Raw genomic sequence first — 22,622 nt, 5'->3', positions numbered from 1 at the left:
ATAAATAAATAAATAAATAAATAAATAAATAAATAATAATAATAATAATATTTATAAACATGATACTTGTAAGAGAGAAACATTAGGACAGGGGACAGAAGGCGCTCTAGTGCACTTATGCATGCCCAATCCCGACCTCTTAGGAACTGGGAGTGGTCAACAGTGGACAGTCTAAGAGTAAAGTTTTGGGGGTTAAGTGATGATACTACAGAGTGTGGTAGTGAGTTCCCTGCATCAACTACTCGGTTACTAAAGTCGTATTTCCTGCAGTCGGGTTTAGAGCGGTTTACTTTGAGTTTGTATCTGTTGTGTGCTCGTGTGTTGTTGTGGTTGAAGCTGAAGTCGTCATTGACAGGAAGGACGTTGTAGCAGATGATTTTATGGGCTATGTTTAGATCGTGCTGATGGTGACGTAGTTCTACGCTTTCCAAACCTGGGATTGTGAGTCTAGTTGCATAGGGTATTCTGTTGCGAGTGGAGGAGTGGAGGGCTCTTCTAGTAAAGTATCTCGGGACGTTTTCTAGGGTGTTTATGTCCGAAATGCGGCGTGGGTTCCAGACAGATGAGCTGTATTCAAGGATTGGTCTGTTGCTGCAGTTGTTTAGTCTTATTTTATGTTGTTTTTAGTTCATTTTTATAGCTCTATTTTTTGCTGCTGCTGCTGTTCAGTTTTATTTTGAGAAAGAGAACAAAATTGAGGGGGAAGATGTGTGATTAAGACAGACTGGAATCCAAAATGACCAAAGGCGATAACCTCATTCTCTAATGATCTCATTGGTTGAACAGATGCTCAACAGGATCATTCAGGGGGCAGATTTTTTTTTCCGGGATTCTTTTTTGATTATTAATAATATTGTTTTGCTTTCAAGGACTTGGTAGCCACTTGGGATTTGTTCCTGCTGTGATTCTTGCTTAAGGCCAGCGTCCAAAACAAATTGAAACAAACAAAGGCTAAAATGAGTTTTTAGGGTCAGGGGTGGGGGTTCCTGAGTTCTCTTCAACCGAAGCATTTTTAACCTCGTCCGTACCATATTCAGGCTCAAAGTTGCGCTGGTGACTGACTGTAATGTTTTATTCTCCATCTTGCCCGCCAGATGGAAGAAGGAGGCACTGCCGAGATCACCCCAGAGATTCTCCAAAGCGAAGATGAAGACAGCACTCAAGAAGAAGTCGTCTATTCCATCAGGACCCCTGTCAACGGGAAGGTGGTGTTGAAATCATCCCCTAACAACCCAATCCAGCGGTTCACCCAGGCCCAAATAAACAGCCATCTTGTTCTGTACATCCATAAAGGTCCGTACCAGAATGGAAGAGAACAGGGTCTGTTCTGGGTCCTAGGGTCTGTTCTGGGTCCTATTCTTTTTAATATGTTTGTGAGTGACATAGAGGAAGGTTTGGTAGGGAAGGTTTGCCTATTTGCTGATGACTCTAAAGTGTGCAATAGGGTTGATATTCCTGGAGGGGTCTGTAATATGGTAAATGATTTAGCTTCACTAGATAAATGGTCAAAGTAATGGAAACTGCAGTTTAATGTTTCCAAATGTAAAATAATGCACTTGGGGAAAAGGAATCCTCAATCTGAGTATTGCATTGGCAGTTCTGTGTTAGCAAAAACTTCAGAAGAGAAGGATTTAGCGGTAGTGATTTCTGACAGTCTCAAAATGGGTGAGCAGTGTGGTCGGGCGGTACGAAAAGCAAGTAGGATGCTTGGCTACATAGCTAGAGGTATAACAAGCAGGAAGAGGGAGATTGTGATCCCCTTATATAGAGCGCTGGTGAGACCACATTTGGAATACTGTGTTCAGTTCTGGAGATCTCACCTACAAAAAGATATTGACAAAATTGAACGGGTCCAAAGACGGGCTACAAGAATGGTGGAAGGTCTTAAGCATAAAACGTATCAGGAAAGACTTCATGAACTCCATCTGTATAGTCTGGAGGACAGAAGAGAAAGGGGGGACATGATTGAAACCTTTAAATATGTGAAAGGGTTAAATAAGGTCCAGGGGGGAAGTGTTTTTAGTAGGAAAGTGAACACAAGAACAAGGGGACACAATCTGAAGTTAGTTGGGGGAAAGATCAAAAGCAACGTGAGAAAATATTATTTCACTGAAAGAGTAGTAGATCCTTGGAACAAACTTCCAGCAGACATGGTTGGTAAATCCACAGTAACTGAATTGAAACATGCCTGGGATAAACATGTATCCATTGTAAGATAACATACAGGAAATAGTATAAGGGCAGACTAGATGGACCATGAGGTCTTTTTCTGCCGTCAGTCTTCTATGTTTCTATGTTGGAGTATGAGTCGGTTGGGAAGGGCAGCAAAGAAGTCTAATTAATAAATAAATAAATAAAGTATCCCAATAGAACAGCACGAGCAGAATTAGCCTTACCACAAGTAAAAATGCACATTCTTTTCTAAAGATCTCACCCGCAATATCCAATATCCAAACGTAGCAGAGGTCAAGAAGTGACGGTATGAATGATCACACCACGTGTCCTTGTGTTCTAAGCTTCTTTTTTGGTTTTTCATGTCCAGGACCTCCGGAAGGAGGGTTTTCCTTTGATCTATCGGACGGTGAGAACATGTCTCCAGGACACTTTTTTGCTGTGAAAGTCCAAAATAAATTTATCATCACTCTGGAAAATAAACAAAATCTGATGGTGTGCCCAGGTAAGATATCTACTGACGTCTTCTGTTTCAGAGACAACATTATACCTTGCTAAAGGCTAGTCTAGTCCAGAGGTCTCCAACCTTGGCAACTTTAAGACTTGTGGACTTCAACTCCCAGAATTCTTCAGCCAAGGTTGGAGGCTCCTGGTCTCGTCCCAAGTTCTGACTGATGATGTCATCAGCTTTGTTATAAAATCCTCCCTGGAGCACCTGTCTCCAGCGGTCTCATAAATGTGCAAACTTTGCATTGTGTGGCATCCTAAAGGGGCGGTTCTCCCCATCTTTTACTTTTCTAGGTTCTTCTGAGCCAATCAGAAGTCAGAACCTGAAAGCAGTGACCAATCGAGGAGAAGCCGAAAAGTCTTTATTGTACATCATACAACGACCTCCAGAGTTTGGCAAGCTGTTGAATAGCCAGAAAAGCAACGGAGAAGAGCTGAGAAATTTCACCCAAGCCGAGGTTAAATATTTGGGACCTTTTTGTGTGTGTGTGTGTGTTGTAGTTTACCAATAAAAGATTTTAATAATGTGCACTGATCATCAACTCTAGGGGGAGGGTTACAAGTTGTAATCTTTTGGGTGGCAGAATAGCATTTCCATCTCTTCCTGGTTTGAGTGATGACCAGATATGGTACGAAGCTGTTTCCTTTTGTGCAAACTGGATCCTGCAATATTCTTCCCCAAAAGTTATTTTGAGCAAGGACCAAAAAAAAAAAAATAGGAGAAGAAAAGAAACACAAAATTCAATACAGTATGCACTTTTTTCAGGGGAGCAAAGTCAGTTGGCTATAACCTGAGTGCCACTAAAATTAAGTTGTACATCATAATAGGGGTCTGGTGTCCTCTCTCCCCCATTGGAAAAAACAATACCATCAGGACATGAAACAGCTTAACTGGTGGCTGTGGGGAAAATAGAATGAGAAAGGACGCAGGAGAAGAGAATTTGAATGGAGTGTAGTAAAAAACCTACATATCAACTTTCTCCAATGAGATGTTCTATAAACTTCACCTCCCATCAGCCTCCAGCCAGAAAGACCCCCTTTCAATCCTGGCTTGGTTTTATAGGAGTTGATGTCCAACGTCATAGGCTGCTGCCCACACCGGGCAGGGAGGGGGGAAACGGGACCCAGTGGTGGTAGCAAAAATGGACTTTACATATAGTAGATAATGTATATTTTTGAGTGCCTGTGTGTAATATGTATGTACACATAAGTCATATATACATATAGAATTAAATAGTATATATTTTGGATGTTCAGTAATAGGAAGTATCTTGTATCTCATTGAGGCGAGGAGAGGCCAGGCACCCTAATTAATGTAATAATTAGTAATAATAATAATAATAATAATAATAATAATAATAATAATAATTTATTAGACTTGTATGCCACCCCTCTCCGAGGACTCGGAGCGGCTCACAACAAATAATACAAATACAACCTAATCCAAACCCTTGATGTGATGACATCAACTTGGCCACCTTTAAGCCAGTCACATGACCATTAAGCTACCCCCTCAGTCACATGATCATCAAGCCACTCCCACCTGGTCACATAGCCGGCAAGCCCCTCCTACCCAGTCACATGGTTGACAGGCCACTCCCACCCAGTCACATGACCATCAAGCCCCACCCACAAAATAAACCACACCCACAGTGTGGTATTAAAAAAAATTGTGGCCCTTCACTGGCTGTCCACCATATCCAGAGAAACCCAACAGGAGAAGGTTGTTTTTGTGAGGACCTAAGTAGACATGCCTAGAACCCAAAGAGTGAGAGAAGAGAGGTGTCCAATCAAAGTAATGTTCTTAGTTGTTGGATTGTTCACCTTAATGAATGTCCTTCTTGTCTTTTGCAAACAGGTGAATGCTGGCGTGATCGTATACCACCACGAAATGCCACGAGAACCTTTCTGGATCTATGAGGATAATTTCCACTTCCAAATTTCTTCTCCGTCGGGGACCACAGACCTGTTTGTTCTTGGCGTGGAGATATCGTTCGAGGCCGCCTGTCCCGAGGGCTTCTCTCTGCTATGGAAAAATAAAGGTAGGAAGCAGAGACGTGAAGACATGATCAGAATCAGATCTATGGCTGTGAGGATCCTGGAAAGATTTATTTTTATTTATTCATTTGTCCAATACATAAATACATAGGAAGAAAATAGACATGTGATAATATAAAAGAGGGTGAAAGTGAACTTAGAGGAGAGGATATATGAAAGGAAGAGAATATATAAGATAGGTGAAAGAAAGGACAGACAATTGGACAAGGGACGAAAGGCACATCAGTGCACATGCATGCGCCTTACTGGCCTCTTAGGAACCTGGAGAGGTCAATCGTGGAGAGTCTAAGGGAGAAGTGTTGGGGGTTAGGGGTTCACACAATTGAGTCCGGTAATGAGTTCCACGCTTCGATAACTCGATTGTTGAAATCATATTTTTTACAGTCAAGTTTGGAGCTGTTCGTATTAAGTTTGAATCTGTTGCGTGCTCTTGTGTTGTTGCGGTTGAAGCTGAAGTAGTCATTGACTGGTAAGACATTGCAGCATATTATCTTGTGGGCAATACTCAGATCGTGTTTTAGGCGTCATAATTCTAGGCTTTCTAGGCCCAGGATTGTTAGTCTATTTTCGTAGGATATTCTGTTTCGATGTTGAAGGGAGTGGAGTTATTTTGCAATGGCTGGGCTGATCCATGAATCAGAGCACAGTTATCCAACCAACTCTGTGCTTCTTAATTTTTTTTTTTCCCCTTCGTTGTTTTTGTAACCGAGATCTCCATTTCTGGGTGGGTAACAAAAATGAAGTAGGAAAGGCATGCATACAAAATTCAGAGTTTAGGATAACGTGGGTGTAGTCAAAGCATTGGGAGAGAACGATACAAAAATATTCGTGCCTCTAAAAATGTAGAAGCTTTTTAAAGGAGGTTATGAAACAGGCCTGGACCAGAAAGAACCAGGCGGATCCATTTCTAGCAATGCTGTTTTCTGAGAAATGAAGACAGGAACAAAAGAATTGGAGAAAGGGAAAGGAATGTTCTTTTGTTCTTTGGGGAAAAAAATGCGGGTTAAAGAAATCCTCAACTTATTGCTGTGATGGAGCCTGGCGAGTCACATGACCTCAGGAGGGGCGGAACTTTGGAACAGGGCCAGTCATGTGCCCCCCTGGGAGAGCTATCAAAACTTCAAAAAGTAGGATAGGATAGATGTTCTGTCGGGCTCTCTGGTAGAATCCTCCCAAAAATTCACAGGTACAAATTTCAGACACACACACGTTTGAAAATTCAAAACAATGTTCTTTATCATGAAAATTCACTTAAACTAAGCCCTCTTTTGGTATAGCAAAGAGCACTCTTCTCCAAACAAACTGATAATTTATACAAGTCCCTTATCAGTTCTGTGACACTTAGCTTGCAGCTGTGAGGCAATTCACAGTCCTTCTTCTTTCACAAAGTGAAACACACTTTGCCCTGGTTTAGTTTCAAAGCAGGGAAAAATCAGCACACAAAAGGTCAAAGTCAGTAAAGCAGTCACGAAACACAACGATCAGATAATCCTCCACAATGGCCAAACCCATAAGCTGCTCTTTATAGCAGCCTCACTAATGATCGCAGCCCCACCCAACCACAGGTGGCCTCATTTTCTTTGAGAATAATCTCTCAGTTGTTGTTGCCTATGCATCGCTCTCCGCATGCGTGGCTGTATCATTAACTCTTGTTCTGAATCCAAGGAGGAGCTAGATAATTCATCTCCTTCTGAGCTGTCTGCCCCACTCTCCTCCTCTCTGTCACTCATGTCTTCTGGGTCAGAGGAGCCTTCATCAGCAGATTCCACTGGGGGCAAAAACAGGCCTGCAGCATGTGGATGTCTCCCCCACATCCACAGTCCTTGGCGCAGGAGCTGGGCCAGAGCTGACCACAACAGATAGAACAGAGCTGGAAGCGAACTTTAAGGTCTTCTAGCCCAGCGCCCTACTCAAACAGGAGAGAATCTATACTATTTCAGATAAGTTGAACCTGTGGAATGTTCTCATGGCCAGGTAAGAAGAAAGGCAGATTAAGTAAAGCCCAAGAAAGTAGTTTCAGAATGTGGACCTCTGGAACCTTCTAATGCTACTTGCTTGAACTGTACTTAATCTCCCTTCCTTCCTTCATCCTCTTCCCTTTTTCTATTTCTCCTTCCCTTGTCCATTCTCTCTTTTTTGATAAGGAGTATGCAGAGTGACCCCTGAGTTATCAAGGATACAGTAGTACCTCTAGATAAGAGTTTAATGCGTTCCAGAAGGGAGTTTGTATGTCGAACAACTCGTATCTGGAACAAATGGCTTTAGACTTTGTTTTTCCCCTCCGATATAACCAAAAGCAAGGATTCTTGTGCCACCTAGTGGACACTCGGCTCGTATCCCGAATTTGAGCTCGGGTCTGGAACAGAAATTTCTCTCCCCTCGTGGCTCGTATCTTGGAATACTCGCATGTGGAGCAGCTCGTATCTAGAGGTACTACTGTACATGTTAGTACAGGGTACATGGTTGTTAGGGATTGCCATTGTAAACTGCATATTGTACACTTGTACCAAACTTGTACTTAAAGAGTTAATGTGCACTCAAAGGGTTAACTTGTACTTGAAGAGTTAATATTCAAGGCTGTTTCATCACTTCCTCATTGAAGCTATAAAAGCTCATCATTCTGCTCGGTCATTTCCTTTTACTTTCACCTGAGAGATGGGGGAGTTGTGTTTACGCTTCGTGCATATCTTCTTGTATAAGCTTTGTAGTTATTATCTATATTGTGTTTTGCTTTGTGCTAATCTTATAATTGCTCCGTGCGTATTATTCTGTATTTGCTTCGTGCTTATTCTGGATTGTTTATATTTTGTTTATATGTAAATAATACTTATTTAACTAAGTCTGCATCTTGGCTTTATCACAAATCCACGCTCTGTTAAAATTCTCTGCTCGGTGTTGTCGAAGGTTTCATAGCTAAACCGAGACAATCCAACAATACACATACGCAAAGGAAACTTAGAAGTCTAGCAGATATCCAGCAGATAGTTAGGAGATATGAATAATGGTTCAATCATACAAACCAGATAAAGTGTATACAATAGTACTTACTTTAGCAAATATCATAGTCAAGTTAAACAGTCCAGTCATACACAGTCAAATCACTCAATAACTCTCAATATATTAACAATACTACTTGTACAGCTTACAAATACATAAACTATCATCGAACACACAGTTCTTACTAGAGCAGTCACAATGAATCAGCACAAAATAGACATAAAAACACACCAGAGAGAGAATCGCGCTTCTGGCTCCCTCGTGTGGCAATTCCCAACACAAACTCTCAAAGTCATAGTGTTTCAATACATGTAAGCATTCATTGTTAGCTTGTTTATATATTGCCAAACCCAACTGTTATGTACATAGTACAGTGGTACCTCTACTTAAGAACGCCTCTACTTAAGAACTTTTCTAGATAAGAACCGGGTGTTCAAGATTTTTTTGCCTCTTCTTAAGAACCATTTTCTACTTAAGAACCTGAGCCCGGAAAAATTTCCCAGGAAATTTGAGAGTGGCACGAAGGCCCGTCCAGTTTCCTTCCATTCCCCCTTTAATCCCGGCCATCTCGGGCTTTTCTGGGCTGCCAGAGGAGCCTTTCAGTGGCGCTTAAGGAGGCTTTGGCAGCCCAGAGCGAACAAAGCATTTTCCTTTCTCTGGGCGCTTGGAGAGAGAATAAATCTCTGCCAGCACCCAGAGAAAAGAAATGTTCCCTTCGCTCTGGGCAACAACTGTCCTCCTCCTCTTCCTCCTCCTCCTCCCACCCAAATTCCAAGTTTTTATTTCTTTCCTCATGGGTTTGCACGCATTATTTGCTTTTTCATTGATTCCTATGGGAAAAATTGCTTCTACTTAAGAATGTTTCTACTTAAGAACCTGGTCATGGAACGAATTAAGTTCTTAAGTAGAGGTATCACTGTACTAATATTCTTCCATAGCAACTTCTACATTGCCTCCTTGTTTTGGACCAAGATTGTCAATCCCTTGTTTCTTCTTTTCTTTTTCAGGCCTCACTGTCCCAGAAGCCCAAAGTGCAGCCATCAACATCTCAGTACTTGATGCTTCCAATCTTCTTGCCAAGGTCCACGAATCGATGAGAATCGTCTATGACGTGGTCTTTCTGGTGACCAAATTGCCCATGTATGGAGAGATTACTCTTCCAGATGGTCGCGTTAATAAGAGAAACCCCTATTTTCTGCAATCTGACCTTGCCGCAGGTGGATTGGAATATTCTCACAACGGTCCTGGATTCCTGGATGATTATTTCAGATTTGAGGCTTGGCTCAATCTCTTCAATGAGAAACCCACCCGGCCCCCACAAAAAGGAAAGGAAGTCGTTATTTCTGGGGTGTTCAATATCACAGTGAAAGACAGTAACGAGATGCCACCAAAACTTGTCAGCCAGGAAAAAGTTTTACAAGTTCTCCAAGGTTCCTCCATGGTGATCACCCAGGATCATTTGAATGTCATAGATCCAGACAGTTTCCCTGAGGAGATCCAATTCAACATTAGTTCTGAATCTTCAACTGGATTTATAGCTATGGCCCATAATACATCCGTAGCTATAACCCAGTTCACACAAGCAGATATCATTGCAGGACACCTGATATTCGTGGCCAGTAGAAGAGGTTCTACTGGAACTTTGAAGCTTGTTGCATCAGATGGATTCCACAAGCCAATTTCCATTTCTCTGGAAATCATGGTTCTCCCAGCAGCCACGTGGGCAGCCAATCAGACCATCTTGGAAGTACCCCAAGACTTGAACATGGCTTTACTGTCTCACCAACATCTTCTAGGGTCTTTAGACCAAAGAGAGGAAAATACCTCCTACGAACTCATCAGGGATCCAGAATATGGGCAGGTGGAAGTCCATCAAAAGGCCGTGAGACGTTTTTCGCAACAACAGGTGGACAACGGAGAGGTGAGCTTTACTTTCACAGATTTGGCCTCCTCCAAAGATGAATTTCAATTCCTCGCCACGTCAGGAGGCATCAATATTTCTGGGATTGTGAATGTAACCGTCAAGGCCTTAGTGAAAACCCAGCAGGACATTCTTTGGCCAAGAGGAGCCACTGTCCAGCTTAATACCAACGTCCTTGACGCACGCGATCTGGCCAACAAAACAGAGAGCATCCCCGAGTTTAGGATTCTCCAACCGCCTCAAGGGAGCAACTTTGTGAGATATTCCACAGACCACGTGGATCGGCCTTTCTCCACTGGTACTTTTACCCAAGATGACCTCGAGAAAGGGTTGATTGGGTTAGAAATATGGGAGGCAGAAAATTCAGGGCCAAATCTCCAAGAGGAACGCTTTCAATTTGAATTATTTGCCAAAGGTGTGCCCCCTGCCTTGGGCTGGGTGGTGTACACCACTGAGAGCTTCAATTCCTCAACCCCCTATAGGGCCACTTGGGTCAAGAAGCCTGGTCTTGAGGAAAACAGCCATAGCTCTACCCCACAGAGCATAACCTCCCCTGGCCAGACTTTTACCACCATGCCTTATGAATCCAAAATGCCCCATTCTACTGCCAACAAGTCCCACGTCCTCCCAACAACCAGCTCAAGCGAAAGACCAACATCTCAGACAGAAAAAAGTGCTCTGCTGGGTTTCATTGAAGCCAACATGTTCAGTATCATCCTCCCCATTTGTCTCATTCTTCTGCTTTTGGCTTTGATCCTACCTCTGCTCTTCTATCTCCACAAACGGAACAAGACCGGCAAACACAACGTCCAGGGCACACCGCCCAAATACAAGAATGGAACGGTGGTGGACCAAGAAACCTTCCGTAAGACGGATCCTAGTCAAAACATACCTCTGACCACCATTAATACCTTGGAGGCTAAAGAACCAGGATCCAACTCAAAAGGACCTGGACCTGGGAGAGAACAGGATCCAGAATTGCTCCAGTACTGTAGGACATCTAACCCAGCTTTGAAAAACAGCCAATATTGGGTTTAAGTACTGGAACCAAAGACTAAGCAGCCCATCAGTCTCTCTTCAGACTGCCTCCATTTCTTGAAGTCTTCTTCACCTCGTCCCGCCATCCTTTCTCTCCTGTCTGCAGATCTGTAGAAGAGATCAAAATATCTTATGAAGCTTTGGTGCCTTCAAACATATTTATTCAGTGGGAATGATGCCTTTGGAGCAGGGGTGGACAGCTATGGCCCCTTTACAACACCCTGGACTACAATTCTGAGAATTCCTGAGCCAGCAATTCCTGGGTCAGAAATTCTGGGAATCGAAATCCTGAATCGGCCATGATTGGCTCAGGAAATCTGGGAGTTGAAGTCCCAGGCTGTAAAGGACCCATAGAGAGGGAGAAATCCAACAGCGTCCAACAGGTTCTGGAGAACCAGTAGCAGAAATTTTGAGTAGTTCAGAGAACTGGCAAACACCACCTCTGGCTGGACCCAGGGTGGGGAGGGAATGGGGATTTTGCAGTATCCTTCCTCTGGAGTGGGGAGGAAATTGGGAGTATCCTTCACATGCCACGCCCACCAAGCCACGCCCACCAAGCCACGCCCACAGAACCTGTCGGAAATTGAATTTCACCCCTGGTCCATAGTTGCCTATTGCCGCTTTGAAGGGCATCATAAACTACTGGAACTCTTTAGGAGAACTAAAGCTTTTTTAAAAAAAAGATCTATTCTTATATCCTTATGGATGCAACCAGTCCTCAGGGGTCTGCAGATGAAATTTGAGGACCCAAAAGGAAACCAGCCATGATATCCAGAAGGTGGTAAGAGAAGATTTAGCACAAGATTTGTTGAGTAGCAAAGGCCATCGTGAACGCATGGGAAAGTGGGACTATTGCAAAGTAAAAGATGCAAAATAGAAAAGGGAACAATAATAATAATAATAATAATTTATTGGATTTGTATGCTGCCCCTCTCCGTAGACTCGGGGCGGCTAACAACAATAATAAACACAAATGTACAATCCAATAATAAAAAACAACTAAAAAGCCCTATTATAAAACCAAACATACACACAAACATACCATGCATAACTTCTAATGGCCTAGGGGGAAGAGCTATCTCAACTCCCCCATGTCTGGCGGTATAAATGAGTCTTGAGTAGTTTATGAAAGACAGGGAGGGTGGGGGCAGTTCTAAAGTCTGGGGGGAGTTGGTTCCAGAGGGCCGGGGCCACCACAGAGAAGGCTCTTCCCCTGGGGTCTGCCAAACGACATTGTTTAGTCGACGGGACCCGGAGAAGGCCAACTCTGTGGGACCTTATCGGTCGCTGGGATTCGTGCGGTAGCAGGTGGTTCCGGAGGTAATCTGGTCCATTGCCATGTAGGGCTATAAAGGTCATGACCAACACTTTGAATTGTGACCAGAAACTGATCAGCAGCCAATGCAAGCCACAGAGGGTTGAAGAAACGTGGGCGAATCTTGGAAGCCCCACGATGGCTCTCGCGGCTGCATTCTGCACGATCTGAAGTTTCCGAACATTTTTCAAAGGTAGCCCCATGTAGAGAGTGTTGCAGTAATCGAACCTCGAGGTGATGAGGGCATGAGTGACTGTGAGCAATGACTCCCTGTCCAAATAGGGCCGCAACTGGTGCACCAGGAGAACCTGGGCAAACGCCCTCCTCGCCACAGCCGAAATATGATGTTCCAATGTCAGCTGTGGATCGAGGAGGACGCCCAAGTTGCGAACCCTCTCTGAGGGGGTCAGTAGTTCCCCCCCCCCACGGTAATGGATGGACAGATGGAATTGTCCTTGGGAGGCAATACCCACAGCCACTCCCTCTTGTCTGGGTTGAGTTTGAGTTTGTTGACACCCATCCAGGCCCCAACAGCCTCCAGGCACCGGCACATCACTTCCACTGCTTCGCTGACTGGACATGGGGTGGAGATGTATAACTGGGTATCATCGGCGTATTGATGATACCTCACCCCATGCCCTTGGACAAGCAGCGATAAAAGTCCAAAATTCCAGCCTTTGGAAGATCATGGAATGGGTTTTATGCAAGATTTTCAGTGTTCTTTATCCACATCCTGATTCTTAGGAATTAACAGGGTGATTCTTAGAAGAGAGTTAAAACATGCGGATGGCTTAAAAGTTCCCAAAAGACTGTCAGGATTTTTTTTAAAAATCTTTTTGAGAAACTAATGTTTTTGGTGTTTAGGCGATTAAATGTCAGTTGATCCCACAAGAGAATAAATGCACTTGAGTGTCTTGTTCCAACAAGCCAAACACGGCAGAGTTCTAGATTACGTTTGTGTCATCCTGAATCACTTGCTCTGGTTCCTGGCAGGAATTTCCTACATGGAAAGTTTTTGAAAAGTTGTTTGTAGAAGTTAGTCAGAAGGACAAAAGATGTTTTTTCCCCCAGTATGAAGCCTAAAGTGCTTCTAAGGCTGGTTTAAGAGAGAGAAATAGATTTCTCTAGCAGATCTAGAAAATCTAAAGAAAAAGCATGGTTCAGATCTGGAATTGGAAATAAGAATCCTCAAATCAGAAAAGAAGGAAGGAAGGAAGGAAGGAAGGAAGGAAGGAAGGAAGGAAGGAAGGAAGGAAGGAAGGAAGGAAGGAATAGAATAGAATTCTTTATTGGCCAATTATGATTGGACACACAAGGAATTTGTCTTAGTGCAGATGCTCTCAGTGTACATAAAAGAAAATATAGATTTGTCAAGAATCATGTGGTACTTAATGATTGTCATAGGGGTCAAATAAGCAATGAAGAACAGTCAATATTAATAAAAATCTTAGGATACAGGCAACAAGTTGCAGTCATAAGGAAGGAAGGAAGGAAGGAAGGAAGGAAGGAAGGAAGGAAGGAAGGAAGGAAGGAAGGAAGGAATAGAATAAAATAGAATTCTTTATTGGCCAAGTATGATTGGACACACAAGGAATTTGTCTTAGTGCAGATGCTCTCAGTGTACATAAAAGAAAATATAGATTTGTCAAGTATCATGTGGTACAACAATTAATGATTGTCATAGGGGTCAAATAAGCAATGAAGAACAATCAATATTAATAAAAATCTTAGGATACAGGCAACAAGTTGCAGTCAGAAGGAAGGAAGGAAGGAAGGAAGGAAGGAAGGAAGGAAGGAAGGAAGGAAGGAAGGAAGGAAGGAAGGAAGGAAGGAAGGAAGGAAGGAAGGAAGGAATAGAATAAAATAGAATTCTTTATTGGCCAAGTGTGATTGGACACACAAGGAATTTGTCTTAGTGCAGATGCTCTCAGTGTACATAAAAGAAAATATAGATTTGTCAAGAATCGTGTGGTACTTAATAATTGTCATAGGGGTCAAATAAGCAATGAAGAACAATCAATATTAATAAAAATCTTAGGATACAGGCAACAAGTTGCAGTCATACGGAAGGAAGGAAGGAAGGAAGGAAGGAAGGAAGGAAGGAAGGAAGGAAGGAAGGAAGGAAGGAAGGAAGGAAGGAAAAAAGACATTGTTTTTATAATTTTCAAGCAACAATGAAAGGGTCCTATCAATATTCCAGCCATCTCTGCAAGAAGCCTGCTTCTGTTTTTCCGTGAATCAACAGCTGTGGCCTAACTGAATGCCGAGTCTTTATTTTGAAGGAGATGTCTATTTAATGCAAGTTCATAATTTTGCAAATATTATGTCTGTGTTTATTTATAAATTGGTTGTCCTATGATGATTCACAGCTCTGTTGTGACTTCCCCCGAGCCTAAAAAGAAAGAAATCCAGAGTTATTATTTTCCCCCCTGATCTTTCCTGAGTTATCAACTTTCAGACCAAGACTTTTAACAGGAACAGTAGATTACAACAGTGTTTCCCAAACTTGGCCACTTGAAGGTACCTGGACTTCAACTCCCAGAATTCCCCAGCCAGCATTTGCTGGCTGGGGAATTCTGGGAGTTGAAGTCCAAGTATCTTCAAGTTGCCAAGGTTGGGAAACACTGGATTACAATATCCAACTTGGGAGATGCTTTTGGTTTTAAATAGTCTAAGTGAAAAAAAGTACATTACACATGTAGAAGACCCAGGTACGGGAACCAACATCCATGAAGGTCACCTGAACACCTGAAGTAGATGACTTCTCTATAAAGCATGCAAGTTGAATCAGTAGATGAAATAAAATCAGAGATTGCATCCACAACATAGTTAATGTGGACCCTTAAAGACCAAATGTCTTCAAACATATGTTTGCTTATGTATGATTTGGTTGGTTGAGCATTGTTCTGTCGGGCTCTCTGGTAGAATCCTTCCAAAAATTCGCAGGTACAAATTTCAGACACACTCACGTTTGAAAATTCAAAACAATGTTCTTTATAATGAAAATTCACTTAAACCAAGCCCTCTTTTGGGATAGCAAAGAGCACTCGTCTCCAACCAAACTGGTAATTTGTACAAGTCCCTTATCAGTTCTGTGATACTTAGCTTGCAGGTGTGAGGCAATTCACAGTCCTTCTTTTTTCACAAAGTGAAAAACACTTTGCTCTGGTTTAGTTTCAAAGCGGGGGAAAATCAGCACACAAAAGGTCAAAGTCAGCAAAGCAGTCACGAAACACAAAGATCAGATAATCCTCCACAATGGCCAAACCCACAGGCTGCTCATTATAGCAGCCTCACTAATGACCACAGCCCCACCCAACCACAGGTAGCCTCATTTTCTTTGATAATAATCTCTCAGTTGTTGCTGCCTATGCATCGCTCTCCGCATGCGTGGCTGTATCATTAATTCTTGTTCTGACTCCAAGGAGGAGCTAGATAATTGATCTGCTTCTGAGCTGTCTGCCACACTCTCCTCCTCCCTGTCACTCATATCTTCTTGGTCAGAGGAGCCTTCATCAGCAGATTCCACCAGGGGCAAAACAGGCCTGCAGCATGTGGATGTCTCCCCCACATCCACAGTCCTTGGGGCAGGAGCTGGTCCAGAGCTAACCACAACAAGTATATTTCAGGCAAACCCAACAGGTTGATGGGTACCCAAGTTTGTGTCAATCCAGAACATGGGGTATCTCCCTTAACTGGAGGAAACATGCAACGAAAGATAATGAGCAGCAACAAGAGTGAATTCTCCTACAGTGGACTCCTCCACCTTGAGATGGTAGAGTTTATTTGACAGTAAGGATTTAAGCAACATCTGGATAACCATTGCCCACTAATTATAGCTGACACCTGTACGAAGGAGGGGGCTGAATTGGTGAGTGAACGGATTGTGCTATAACCAAAGTGGACCCATTCCCATGTTCCTTCATGCTAAATTGAGCAATTTGACCAACTTTGTAAAAGATAAATAAAGCCGGTTATTTTTAAAAATTGTGGGTATGTGGAAAATTCTTGGGGGGAGGAGAGAGAGAAGATGCCTTTTAAAGCCAAGCAAAAATATTTGTCTGACCTTTGCATTTTTACAACTGGAAACATCTGGAATCAGTCTTCGAATGCCTGAATACAGCTTTGAACCCACAGTGTTTATTTCCATCCCTATGTTTCTCAACTTGGAGCTGGGTGGACTTCAACTTCAAGAATTCCCATGCTGGTTGGGGAATTCTGGGAATTGAAGTCCAGCCAGCTTTAAGTTGGCAAGGTTGAGAAAGGGTTATTTCCATCAGACAAAGGAATACGGCGGCGGATTTATAATGTCTTTGAGTAACTCCTGAATAACTCCAGGAAATATCTTAGATAATAACTCTTGGATCAGTACATGCTATTTTTCTTGGCCTCGATCCAAAAGGTGACTTCTGACACAGAAGTGAATCTGAAATATTTATTTATTTATTTATTGGATTTGTATGGCGCCCCTCTCCGGAGACTCGGGGTGGCTAACAGCGACAATAAAACAGTGTACAATAGTAATCTGATATTAGAAATGATTAAAAATCCATTAATATAAAAACCAAACATACATACATACATACCATGCATAGAATTGTAAAGGCCTAGGGGGAAAGGGTATCTCAATTCCCCCATGCCTGACAGCAGAGGTGGGTTTTAAGAAGCTTACGAAAGGCAAGGAGGGTGGGGGCAGTTCTAATCTCTGGGGGGAGTTGGTTCCAGAGGGCCGGGGCCGCCACAGAGAAGGCTCTTCCCCTGGGTCCCGCCAGGCGACATTGCTTAGTTGACGGGACCCGGAGAAGATCCACTCTGTGGGACCTAACTGGTCGCTGGGATTCGTGTGGCAGAAGGCGGTCCCTGAGGTAATCTGGCCCGGTGCCATGAAGGGCTTTATAGGTCATAACCAACACTTTGAATTGTGACCGGAAACTGATCGGCAACCAATGCAGACTGCGGAGTGTTGGTGTGACATGGGCATATTTAGGGAAGCCCATGATTGCTCTCGCAGCTGCATTCTGCACGATCTGAAGTTTCCGAACATTCTTCAAAGGTGGCCCCATGTAGAGAGCGTTACAGTAGTCGAGCCTCGAGGTGATGAGGGCATGAGTGACTGTGAGCAGTGACTCCCGGTCCAAATAGGGTCGCAACTGGTGCACCAGGAGAACCTGGGCAAACGCCCCCCTCGCCACAGCTGAAAGATGTTTCTCTAATGTGAGCTGTGGATCGAGGAGGACGCCCAAGTTGCGAACCTTCTCTGAGGGGGCCAGTGACAGACTGGATAGCTATATAATTTCATCTACCACCGGTAGAATGGCAAATGATTGATCGCTTTGGTCCTAGGTGGTCGAATCCTTCTTCAAACCCTCCACCCAATGTGGTTGGGCTACACTAACCAACATTACAGAAACTGCAACTTGATGCTTTTGCAAAGCCACCCAACTGGAGGAGAGTGTATAGAAATGAAGTGGAGGGGGAAGGGTTTTTGGCATTGGTTTCCATGTGGCCCAATGGGAGAATTTCCATTTCCTGGTGAACTTTCACCGGATGTAGAACATCCTGTTTTGCATCTCAAATTTTCTGGAACAAGTTCCAGGAAGAATCATTTTTCTCTTTCCTTTTTGTTTTCTTCCGATATGGAGAAATCCTGTTTTTTCCACCCTGCTTCACACAGGGAGGTGGAGAGTGAAAGGACCACATTAAATAATGTCAGAACTGCTCGCCTAGGTAAATGTCAAATGGTCATCAACAAACAGCTGCAGTCCACCACCCCACTGGCCCTTTATGAGATTTCTACAGTAAAACCACATTCCTGGTGCGGTTATGAGCCAAGATCTGGGCTTTGCGAGACCAGTTTCCACCACACACTCACACACACAAACACACATCATCCATTTTTTACAGCCAAGTGTCGAAATTCCCCAGGAGAGTGAATATTTAATTTTCAAATTCAGCAAAAAAAACATGTGACACATACAGATAGAATTGTCAGCTATCAATAAAATTAACTGCCTTGGAAATGGCCCTGGGTTGGACCGAGAGGCAAATGAGGAGCTGTGATGTTCCTTCAATACACCAGGGTGATTCGACACAAAAATATGTAACCCTTCCCTGGTGCAGAGCTGAAGGGATTGGATACTGTAGCCTAGAGGATAATTCTCTGCCTTACAAGGCAAAGGTTGCAGGTTCAAGTCCCAGTGAGGGTATGGCTAGCTGATGAGGCCAAAATAAGGCCGAAATAGATCTTTCCTAGTCTCCCTTAATTTTCAAATTCAGCAAAAAAAAAACATGTGACATATATGGCCTCATTTTCTTTGATAATAATCTCTCAGTTGTTGCTGCCTATGCATCGCTCTCCGCATGCGTGGCTGTATCATTAACTCTTGTTCTGAATCCAAGGAGGAGCTAGATCATTGATCTCCTTCTGAGCTGTCTGCCCCACTCTCCTCCTCCCTGTCACTCATGTCTTCTGGGTCAGAGGAGCCTTCATCAGCAGATTCCACCGGGGGCAAAACAGGCCTGCAGCATGTGGATGTCTCCCCCACATCCACAGTCCTTGGGGCAGGAGCTGGGCTAGAGCTCACCACAACATATCCTGTTCTATTTATTTCCCCGAAATCCTGTCTTCTAGTTCTGTGATTTTAGACAACGAAAATAACGTTTTCTGTTCCAGTTCGGAATGTACTCGGGTGAACTCTGTTTCAAATTAAATTCAGCCTCTTTTCTCTGACTGGGGTAAAGGGAATGTAAATATATGTAACGAAAGGAGACAGACGAGTCCAGCCAGATTATCAATACTTTCAAAATCTTTCAGTTTGTAGAATCTGACGCCAAGCGTACAAAGTTGTGAAACCAGCAGCAACCAGCTTTTCCATTATTTTCCACCACTCGCTGCCTCTGCAGCCGGGGAAATAAAAATAAGGTTGGACCCATTTTACAAATGCAGTGGCGGCAAATTCAACAGGATACCAAATGTACAGCTGGCACGATCCAAAGGCTCAGCTTTTGACAAGCCTACTTAAGCTACATGTAATTTTGCAAGGAGTGACTGTCGTTCAGTTTGATTTTGGATTCTGGGGGCTGAAGTCCATGGCTGGCTGGGGGATTCTGGGAATTGAAGTCCATGGCTGGCTGGGGGATTCTGGGAATTGAAGTCCATGGATGGCTGGGGGATTCTGGGAATTGAAGTCCATGGATGGCTGGGGGATTCTGGGAATTGAAGTCCATGGATGGCTGGGGGATTCTGGGAATTGAAGTCCATGGATGGCTGGGGGATTCTGGGAGCTGAAGTCCATAGCTGGCTGGGGGATTCTGGGAGCTGAAGTCCATGGCTGGCTTTGGGATTATGGGAGTTGAAGTCCAGACATATTTCAGTGAGAACCATAGCTCTGGGGCAGCACATTGTCCAAACAAGACCATTTCCGCTAAGCAAAGGTTATATACAATGGTACTTGCTGGACAGCAGATATCTTCTGGTTATCTCTTGTTGTCCCAGAAATTACACAGCCCTTCCTTTTGTCAACAATTTGAGATAATCAGGCCCAAAAATAGATTGCACTGAGTCCAGAAATCTTTATGGTTGTAGGATATATTAGCAGATTTTTGAAACTCTTGCCATGTTTCTTTCCATCTCTCATAACATAGAATCAGGGGTGGGCTTCAAAATTTTTACCAAGGGGTTCTCAGTTTTCTCCTCCCAACAATTTGAGAGCTACATAATTTTGGCACGAGAGGAGAAATATCTTGAGGCTTTAACAAATGGACTGTAAAAAGCATGGTCCATCGACTGGGTGAGAACCACACAAAGATTTGGAGGGTCAAGCAGGAAATCAAACAATATTTGATGCTGGATAGGAGAAACACAACTGCAGGTACAATGATTCTCCAGGTCTTTAATCATCTCCTCTATTGGTTGAGCTGAACAATTTACATTTTGGTGGAACCTGATGGGCCCAAGGGCTGTGTGCAGTGAAGGGCTGCAAAAATTTTACTACCATACTGTGGGGGTGGCTTATTTTGTGGGGGTGGCTTGTTGGCCATGTGACCAGGTGGGAGTGGCTTGATGATCATGTGTCTAGGGGGTGGCTTAAAGGTCATGTGACTGGCTTAAAAATGGCCAACTTGATGTCACTCACGCCAAAGGTTAGGCTTAGGGTGCCTGGCTTCTCCTCGCCTCAAAGAGATACAATTTCCCTCTCTATTTACTATTATTGAACATCCAAAATATACTATTTAATTCTATGTATATATGCCATATGTGTACATACATATTACACACAGGCACACAAAAATATACATTATAGAAACATGGCAGAAAAAGATCTCATGGTCCATCTCATCTGCCCTTATACTATTTCTTGTATTTTATCTTAGGATGGATCTATGTTTATCCCAGGCATGTTTAAATTCAGTTCCTGCGGAATGACCAACCACGTCTGCTGGAAGTTTGTTCCAAGCATCTACGACTCTTTCAGTCAAATCATATTTTCTCTCGTTGCTTCTGATCTTTCCCCCAACTCACCTCAGATGGTGCCCCCTTGTTCCTGTGTTCACTTTCCTATATTATCTACTATACAAACTGTATGTGTATGTACACACAAACACACACGCACAGCTCCTCTAAAATTATACACATTCAGCCTCATTTACTGCGATAGGAAAAACATACCCAGAGCCCAGAAGGGGGGAAAAAGAACAAAAAAATCATTTTTTTCCCTACTGGTTCTGCATACCTGGTCGTACCTGTAGGAGCCCATCACTGGCGGTGTGGTCTTGTGATTTTTGTGCAGTCCCAGTTTTAGCAAGTTGTTCAAAAAAGTTATGGTGAACCTATGGCACTGCTGGCACGCATGCCATTGCCCTAACTCAGCTCCAATGTGCATGTATGTGCCAGCCAGCTGAATTTGGCTTTCACAGAGGCTCTGGGAGGGCGTTTTTGGCTTCCAGAGAGCCTCCAAGGGGATAAGGGAGGGCGTTTTTACCCTCTCCCGGCTCCTGGAAAGCCTTTGGAGCCCGGGGAGGGCAAAACAGGAACCTACTGGGCCCACCAGAAGCTGGAAACAGGCCGTTTCCAGCCTCCAGAGGCCTCCAGAAGGCAGGGGAAGCTGTTTTTGCCCTCTTTGGGTATTGAATTATGGATGTGGGCACTCGCGCATGCACAATAGCGCACGCCCATGCTCTTTCGGCACCTGTAGAATAAAAGGTTCGCCATCCCTGTCTTAGAAAGTGCAAAAGAGGACATTGCACATTACTGGAACAAGCTATCCCCAGAAGAATAACGCCCTCTTTGTCCTTAAAGCTCTACAAACCTCACCTGATCCCCCACACAATGACAGGTAGGAGAAGAAGCAGGAAGAACCGAAGGCCGCAGGTGGTGGCTTTTGTGTTCCACAATAGGGGGTTGTGTAAACTTGAGTTGGAACGGCATCTTAAATAACTGGGAATTTCATTTTCTCGGTTGCTCCTGGGAAAGAAATAATACCTGCAGGCGGTATCAAGTTTTAAGGCACAGGCCGTTCTCAAGAATGGAACGAGCAATTGCCGGTTTTTACCATTCGGTTTAACATTTTGAAGGTGCCACAGTTCACTTCCTGCTTTTGCAAAATGATGATATCATAAGCCTGGGCTACGTTTAGCTGTTTATCTGCCACCCCATTAACCTGCTGAGATGCATCACTTTTGGACTCTTGGATTTAAAGGATCCACCATTAGCAATGGGCAAAGAGTGACCTTGATAGAAGTCAGGTCGATAGAGATAAGCAATAGTTCAACAGTGTAACAGAAGACCCTACAAAAGCAGACTATCAATCCTAGGTCTAGAAAGCTTAGAACTACATCGCCTAAAACACGATCTAAGTATTGCCCACAAGATCATATGCTGCAACATTCTACCTGTCAATGACTATTTCAGCTTCAATCGCAACAACACGAGAGCACGCAACAGATTCAAGCTTAATATTAACCGCTCCAAACTAGACTGCAAAAAATATGACTTCAGCAACCGAGTTGTCGAAGCGTGGAACTCATTACCTGACTCAGTAGTGTCAACCCCTAATCCCAAACATTTTTCCCTTAGACTATCCACGATTGACCTCTCCAGGTTCCTTAGAGGTCAGTCAGGGGCGTGCATAAGTGCACCAGTGTGCCTTCCGTCCCCTGTCCAATTGTCTCTCCTTATCTCATTTATCTTTTCTTCCTTTCAAATATGTTCACCTATACCTTTATATCTTTTCTTCTATTCTTTTCTTTACTTATATTATTACATATCTTTTTCTTCAATGTGTATTATGTATTGGACAAAATAAATAAATAAACAAACAAACAATAAAATAAATAAAATAAATAAAATAAATAAAATAAATAAAATAAATAAAATAAATAAAATAAATAAAATAAATAAAATAAATAAAATAAATAAAATAAATAAAATAAATAAAATAAATAAAATAAATAAAATAAATAAAATAAATAAAATAAATAAAATAAATAAAATAAATAAAATAAATAAAATAAATAAAATAAATAAAATAAATAAAATAAATAAAATAAATAAAATAAATAAAATAAATAAAATAAATAAAATAAATAAAATAAATAAAATAAATAAAATAAATA

General features: G+C 42.9%; 1 protein-coding gene across 1 annotated transcript in view; it reads left to right on the top strand.

Annotated features, from left to right (window-relative positions):
* The window catches only part of CSPG4 (chondroitin sulfate proteoglycan 4), an 80,958-nt gene extending 66,447 nt beyond the window's left edge, over nucleotides 1-14,511 (top strand). Inside the window, exons 6-10 of the mRNA XM_070762200.1 lie at nucleotides 1,095-1,293; nucleotides 2,543-2,677; nucleotides 2,974-3,137; nucleotides 4,538-4,721; nucleotides 8,742-14,511. Of these exons, the coding sequence (XP_070618301.1) occupies nucleotides 1,095-1,293; nucleotides 2,543-2,677; nucleotides 2,974-3,137; nucleotides 4,538-4,721; nucleotides 8,742-10,693 (2,634 nt within the window). The 3' untranslated portion in view covers nucleotides 10,694-14,511. The remainder of the gene's footprint in view (nucleotides 1-1,094; nucleotides 1,294-2,542; nucleotides 2,678-2,973; nucleotides 3,138-4,537; nucleotides 4,722-8,741) is intronic.
* The last annotated feature ends 8,111 nt before the right edge of the window (nucleotides 14,512-22,622 follow it).

This window comes from Erythrolamprus reginae, chromosome 10 (assembly GCF_031021105.1).
Source record: "Erythrolamprus reginae isolate rEryReg1 chromosome 10, rEryReg1.hap1, whole genome shotgun sequence".
NCBI classification, from domain to species: Eukaryota; Metazoa; Chordata; class Lepidosauria; order Squamata; family Dipsadidae; genus Erythrolamprus; species Erythrolamprus reginae.
Note: the sequence above shows the minus strand (reverse complement) of the source record. Positions and strands in the feature narration are given on the sequence as shown.